General features: G+C 38.9%; 1 protein-coding gene across 3 annotated transcripts in view; it reads left to right on the forward strand.

Moving 5' to 3' along the window:
* Positions 1–6,986, forward strand: part of pfkfb3 (6-phosphofructo-2-kinase/fructose-2,6-biphosphatase 3) — a 95,875-nt gene extending 88,889 nt beyond the window's left edge. For all 3 annotated transcript variants that reach the window (XM_060842631.1, XM_060842630.1, XM_060842632.1), the window contains one exon: positions 4,861–6,986. In XM_060842631.1, coding sequence (XP_060698614.1) covers positions 4,861–4,899 — 39 coding nt within the window. In that variant the 3' untranslated portion in view covers positions 4,900–6,986. The remainder of the gene's footprint in view (positions 1–4,860) is intronic.
* Positions 6,987–7,477: the final 491 nt, after the last annotated feature.

A 7,477-nucleotide genomic window follows, 5' to 3' on the forward strand; every position in this document is an offset into this window, starting at 1 on the left:
TGTATGGTCGATCTCTGAAAACAGTGTAGTGAATCTCTATGGCAAGGATATCCTTCCTTGGGTAGGGAAGCCATAATGGTGCACACCACTTAAGGTGTGGTCTCAAAGGCCCTGTAAGACATTCCTATTTCTAAACTCCAATCTATATGCACACTCCTGCCTAACACTGTCTGAAGTGTTTTTTGTTCTCCTCTTGCTCTTGTTTGCACCAACCCTGCCTGCCTCTGTAACTTCTGTAATCCCAATCCCAATGATCATTTGTTGACCTGAAACGTTAACTCTGATTTCTGTCATCACAGATGCTGCCTGACCTGCTCAGTGTTCATACCATTTTTTGAATTTAGTGGTTTAGACATGTTAAAAATCTGCACTTAAAAAGACATCTTTGAATAGTGAAAAGGTGTCCTTAATAACAGTATGTGAACTCACGGCTGTCAGGTTGTCTGGGCTATTTATGTTTCTGTGACTTCCCATTTTTTTTGTTTTGAAGTAAGTTTTTTTTTAAAATAAGTATCCCATATACTTGTAAACTAGCTTTGATCAAGAGAAAGATGCATTTGATTTTTTTAATCTTGAAAGATTTTGGCTAAGTCTGTGCTGAATTTATGAAGTGATTTGTGTTCCCTACACTTTTTTTTTTCTTCTTTTCATAATTCTTTCTTTCACTCTTCAGTCTTTACTAGGCAAGGCTTACCTGTAAGTATTTTCTCTTTTATCTGTCTTTACTTTAAGTGGCAGTTTATTAGTGTTAGTGCTGACAAATTAAAAGATTTGGCTTTGGATCAATCTACAAGCTTTTGTCTTGGAATTGAACTGGAACTAACAAACCGAATTGGAGATGGAAAGCAACTTTTTGGCTAATTTTATGCGTGAAGTTTACTTTGGATTGATGTACCCATCCAGATGTCTTTTTAAAAGTTGTAATTATACCAGCCTCCACCACTTCCTCTAGCAGCTCATTCCATACACGCACCACCCTCTGTATGAAAAGTTGTCCCTTGGATCTCTCTTAAATCTTTCTCCACTCGCCTTAAACCTATGCCCTCCTAGTTTTGGACTCCACCCCAGGGAAAATATTTTGTCTATTTATCCTATCCATGCCCCTCATGACTTTATAAACCTCTAATGTCAGCCTTCCATCTCTGATGCTCCAGGGAAAACAGCCCCAGCCTATTCAGCCTCTCGGTATAGCTCAAATCCTCCAACACTGGCAACATCCTTGTAAATCTTTTCTGAACCCTTTCAAATTTAATGACATTCTTCCAAGAGACCAGAATTGTACACCGTATTCCAAAAGTGGCTGAACCAATATCCTGTCTTCTACCTTCAAGCCACTTCTGTCTGGACAAAGCTAATTCTCCCTCCGTGCAGTGTGATCTAACCTTGCTAAAATAGCTGGTAGAAGCATTGGCTTGTTTTAAGTATTGAAAAGAAGTCAAATGGAGCTCACTTAAGAATTTGACAACTCCTGTGTGCGTCCCTTGATTTACTAATCAGCTCCAGGTTGTACTGTGCCTGAACAATTTTTAAAAAAATCTAAAACTGACCCATGGCCACCTCATTCTGATCTTGAGAGGCAGTGCATGGAGGTGAAGTGGACTGCTATTTCATGACCTCACTGCTTTGTATGAGTTTACATGTGTCTCCTTGTGTCCATCACACTGTTATTGGATACTAATCATGACATTTATTCCTGGCCTCCTTCCAATTTTAGTGCCTGAATTAAAGCATTTTTAAGCCAGTTTGCAGACTAGCATTCTTCATCATAACTGGTCAATGTCTGGGGAGAATTTTGGTTTAATGGTAATCTGCCTCTTCCCCAATATCCCCTCACACCATTTTATGTTCCAATTACCTGGTGTCCTCTTTAATTCCTCAACTGAACCTCTCTCCTCTTCTTTTCCAGAAGGTGCATCCCACAACTAAACTACTCGCTCTGCAAAATGTTTGTTTTTCTCCCTCCAATCTTGCTTTTAAAGTTTGTCCCCTCGAGGTTTTCTCATGTAAGGTGACCAAGGACCAATGACCATTTCTGTACTCTGTCCCATTTCCATGACTGTTTTCTGCTGTATTCCTTATGGTGACCAGTTTATTTCTCCCCCATGCCCACCACCCAACGATGGCCTTGTCATTTTTTTGTAGAAAAACTCTAAGATTGGAAAAATCACCTCCCATTTTTTTTTTTAAACAAATCAGAACTTTCAATGACCGTAGTGAGAGGTGACCGAGACAATTTTTACGATGAGTGAATGTCTGTCTGGTTCATACTTTTCCAACTTTTTCACTTGGATTTCTTTTGAAATGGTTTGATGCTCCATTCAGGAGGGTAGAGGAAGATACATGTCCCCTTGATGGAGGGATCCATGACCAGGGGAAGAAGGTTTAGAGGAGAGGTGAGGGAAAAACTTGCTCACCCAGAGGCTGGTGGGAAATCTTGAACTCTCTGCCTGTAAGTATGGGAGAGGCAGAAACCCTCATCGCATTGAAGCAATATTTAGATCAGCACTTGAGATGTCAAGGTACATCAGGCTATAGGCTAGTTGTTGGAAAATGGGATTTGAAAAAGGTAGGTTTTTTTATGGCTGGTGCGGACTCAGTGGCTGAAGGATCTTTGGCAGCTATTGACCTCTGACTATCTAAACCTGGGTGACCTTAAGGAGCCAGAGGGAGGTGTCTTTTATAGCTCTCATTCCTGCTTGTTTTTTGTTAAAAGTCATCACAATAGACACTTTATCAATGCAAAACAAAGTTTGAATTTGACCTATTTTTCTAATCAATCTGTTCAGAGATGTTACTACACACATCTGAAACAGCTGGGACTTTAACTTGGACCTCTCAGTCCAGGGGAGCTGACACTATCACTACACCACAAGTTTATGAATTGATGTGCACACTTTGCATAAAAAAAATTTTGTTTTGTTAACAGACCTTTTTGAGATGGTACAAATGTACTTCTTTCTCATTGGCTGATGCTTGGTTCACTCTGTGCAGTCATCTTTCTTTCTCTCTCTCTCTCCATTTTCTCCCTTCTCAGACATACAGTTTTTCGTTATCTCAACATATTATTCTTGTTAATCCTTCGAAGGTAACTGGCTAAATGCATGCTGGCTGTGCCCTTTGACCTATAGAAATCCCATTAGTGGTTCTTGTGCAGGGCTATTTAGAAATGAAATCTTTCACTGGTGGAAGATCTTTCATTTTTCCATCTAATGGATGTGGAGGCATTTGCTCTTTGAAAATTATGGGATGCCACCTTGGTGATACTGATAGGACTGGTTGATGTGGGGTTGTATGGGTTGGCTAGGGATGGCATAAGGAAAGGGTTTAGAATGCAAACAAATACAGTTAAAATCGAATTTTCCTGGAAAACTACAGTGCCTTGCTGAACTCCTTGTACAGATAAAGACTACATTCCTCATAATTTTGAAAAGTTTACGTCTACAGATGTGTAATTGAATGTATTAAGTCTTGAGTACAACTCTGTGCTACTGAGCGAAAATAAATAGTGACGTAAGTGTATTCCATCACTATATCTTTTGTATTTATATAGCAAAATGTTTCTCAATGATTTGATAAAAAAACAAAATTTGTGCCGGAGCCACATGGAAGTATTGGGACCCATGGCTAGAAGCAAGGCCAAAGATTTTGAGGCATGTCTTAAGCTTCATCTCTTCCCTCCTCCCTAAGGAGGGAGCTCCAGAGGTTGGGGTCTAGACATTTAAAAGTATGGCTACCAATGTTGGACTGAAGTAACAACATTTGAGAATGGGCAAGAGGTCAAAGTTGGAGGGGTGAGACCTTGCAAGGATTTGAAAATGCGGGTGACTATTTTGATAACACAACTACTGCTTAGGGGTAGTGTAGGTCAACAAACACATGGGTGATGGGTAAACAGATTAAATTGATGATTTGACATTCACACTTTTTTAATAGGTAAGGCATTCTTGCCTTTTTGGTTTGCAATGGAACATTCTTGTAAATTTGATTCAAGTGTCTAAATTTGGCAAATGTTGTCTAAAAACTTTGACCACCTTTTTGGGGTGGGGTTGAGGGGAAAGGAGTCAGTGTAACCTATAATGGAATGGCTCTTCCAATAATGGAGTGCCTCTTCAACTGTCTCCCCAAAAGATAAATATCCAGACTTGAATAAAGTTTTGGAACTAAAATGGATATTGGAAATTCTCTAACTTTTTTTTCTCTCTCGTATCTTACTCAAAGGTAGACATTAAATATTACTGGAGAGTACCATTATACATAGCCAGTCAATCCAAGTCTTGAAGTTGACTGTACTGCGTTTTAGAGTTTGTCTTGTAATCCCCTGGGTCATTTTAATTTTTCTATTTATAAAATGCAGTTCAAAGAATTTCTCAGAACTTGCCTTGTCTTTTGTTTTTGCATGACCCTTTGTCTTCCTGGATATGTAAATAGGCATTCTGTTGTCTCCAGTTGTGGTGGGTTTAGCAAGAAATTCTCTGAATTAATTTTTAATTCTTCCTAAATTAATCTTCCCAAGCAAGGAGAGGTGTGTTGTGGCAAATGTAAATAGAGGTTCTGGCCATTCTCTCCAATGGCACTGTAGCTGTGCAGTCTGTGGACCTTGTAATCAGGGCATTCTTAAGATGATTTGTACATAATGTTTATTGCAAGAATTTCACATGTTGAGGAGGGAGTCAGGACATTTTGTTTAGTGAAGCACACTCTCGCTACTTTTTTTGTAGCATAATATGCAACAAATACGCTTCATTGATCAGCTGTTTTAGTTGCTTGCATGCATGTGGCTTCATGGGTTTGCCTTTTTGTTGGATTGATTTAGAATTATTTTTATTTGCATGTATTCTCAACTTTTTCTCCTTTCAACAGATAGTGAATGAGGTCCCAAGGTCTTCGGAGGTTGTCTGACCGTCTTTCTCATATCAAGAATGAAACCTTCCTTTCAATTTTAAAGAACTTATGAAGCTACATTCATCCCCACTGCCCAAAACCTCCCCATTATTGAAAAAGCACTGGATTCCTTTGCTTAAATCTCCATTGGTTGTAAGTTACTTCAAGTGATTCATCGGAGAGATGAGAGAATATGAATTGTAGACTTCACCAGAAAGGACCTTGACTATTTTCACTGACTGTAATATGAATGTCTTGCTACTGTAATAATGTGCAAGTGCTTTTAGTGAACAAAACTTGTTCTTCTGTTTGTAAATACCTAGTAAATCTCGTTGGAGGGATATATTGAACTGTGTATGCATATATGAAGTAAATAGTTGCCCAATGAGGGTTGGAATCTAGATTTCCAAGCTTTGGTGTTCATGAGTCCATGCAGTCTTTTTAAATGTATGAATATTTCTGGTCCTGAAATTGACACTACGATAACCAGGCTGATTTGCGACCAGTTGAAATTTTATGCTGGAATTCATGTTCACAAGATTGGCACACTGCTACCTAAATTAAGTGGCCAGATATTGTATCCGGGGACAGAATAAGGCTGGGGTTGCCATTTGACCAAAATTTTGTTTTCAATTATTTGTTTTCTCCTTTTGCCATTTTACAGAAATGACTTGGAAATACCAGATGTTGTTTTTGACTTACAATGGCTCCCAGGTTTGTAATTAGACCCTGGAGTCACAAGCACAGTATAACAAACCCAGACCTGTCAAACTACAAGTAATTGTCTTCAGAGTATCTATTTGCACATCACTGTGAAATGCCATTCGTTTTTTTGTAAAATGTTAATAACTTGATGGCTTTCCAGTTCAGCTTAAATTGGAGAAGATGCATGCTCAGCACTTGAATAGGGAAGGTGTTCATTCCTAAAATGTTGGAGGAAATCATTGAAACGTCCATGTTAATGGTCATGCTTCTTAATCCCATAATACAATATGGACTCAATCACCTGCATGAATCGGTGGTGATGTCTCTGGAATCCAGTTTTGGATGTGAGAATCCTACCTTTTTTTTTCCCTTGATGTACATTCTTGGCCCACCAGTCAATGCTGGCCTTTGTTAGTCTCTGCTAAGGGAACAATGTCATCTTCCTGCTCTGACTTTGATGTAAACATTCAGAACACCAGTTAATGACTTCAACTGAAATTTTGTTACCACATGCATTGAACTACCAGAACATTGAAATGTTCTGCCTGATGTATGCTGTTTATTGATCAGCTGTGCTGCTGGTGCTGGAGCAGCCAAGGATTCCAATATTACCAAAGGGTCTAGTTTTGTTTGAGCTCCAAGTCTTTAAGTTACATGTCTGTTACATGAGCTGATGCGTGGGATGGTAAAACCGCAGTGCCTAGTGCGTTTGTCTTGCACAGCATAAATCTTGCGTTTAGCCATTTTGATGAGGAAGCTTGAAGCTGCACTTGACGTGCAGTCTACCAGCAGGATATCGACACTCTATCCCTATTTTGAGATGAATGCGTTATTGCACAAGTTTTATTTATCTGATTTTGGTTCAGAGGGGTTGGTTTTAAGTGGGTGTTTTAAACCACATAGAATGGGGGTTTCTTCTGCATACTGCTGGCTGCAGCTTTAGTGAGTACTGGATTCCATAGCATTCACCAAAGCATTTCTGTTGTAATGTTCTCATTCATTCCAATTGAATGGCATCATTATATTCTGACTTTAAAGTGGATCAGTAAACCCTGTGTGGATAGGCTTGTGGCCAAACTGAGCAAGTTGTTTGGGTTGTATTTTGTAGTTTATTGTTGAATGAATGTTAGATTTTTTTTTTGTATTTTTTATAGTACTGATTCTGTTCTAACATAAATTTTTATTTAAGACGATGGTTCAGAGTTTGGAAAAGCCTTTTCCATCTCAATGTTTTGGCATGTTGCATCTTCTGTGTGTATGTATGTATGTAGGTGTACATTGCTTTTTTTTCCTGAGGAAAATAGCTAGGTCATGCCAGCAGAAGTATACAGGGTACATCTTTCTGATTGTGTATTTTGCATTTGCTGGACCAATAATAAAAACTCTAACTTAAAATAAAACTTGTGACTTGTTTTTCTTTTCCATACTGCATACAGAATTTCTTTTGGACCTATCACCTGTGTTGTCCTTAAATCAAAACAGAGATGTGGGTCCTCCTATCCTCTCTGCCACTTTTAATGAGGTTTATGTCTGATTCTCAATTTCTGCTTTGATTACAAAGACCTATCAATGTTGGCCTTCATATTTGCAATGATGGGAGTTCATCGCTAAATGGGGCGTTCAAAGAATTCCAGTGTTTCCTTTTCTACCTGAAATGGCCTTCTGGTTCTTGACTTCAGCCAAAGGAAATTAACCTCCTTTCTCAAATGTTTCACACATTTTATCAACTTGTTATGACACCCTTTCAGACAAGTTAGATCCTCAATCCAGACCTCCTGGCCTAGTGCTAGGGACACTATCATTACGTCTCCAGAACCCCTCCAATGTGCCCAATATTTTTTTTCCAATCAAGCTCTTCAGATGTTACAAAATTTTGGAGCAGGTATGACCT

This window comes from Hemiscyllium ocellatum, chromosome 23 (genome assembly GCF_020745735.1).
Source record: "Hemiscyllium ocellatum isolate sHemOce1 chromosome 23, sHemOce1.pat.X.cur, whole genome shotgun sequence".
Classification (NCBI taxonomy): domain Eukaryota; kingdom Metazoa; phylum Chordata; class Chondrichthyes; order Orectolobiformes; family Hemiscylliidae; genus Hemiscyllium; species Hemiscyllium ocellatum.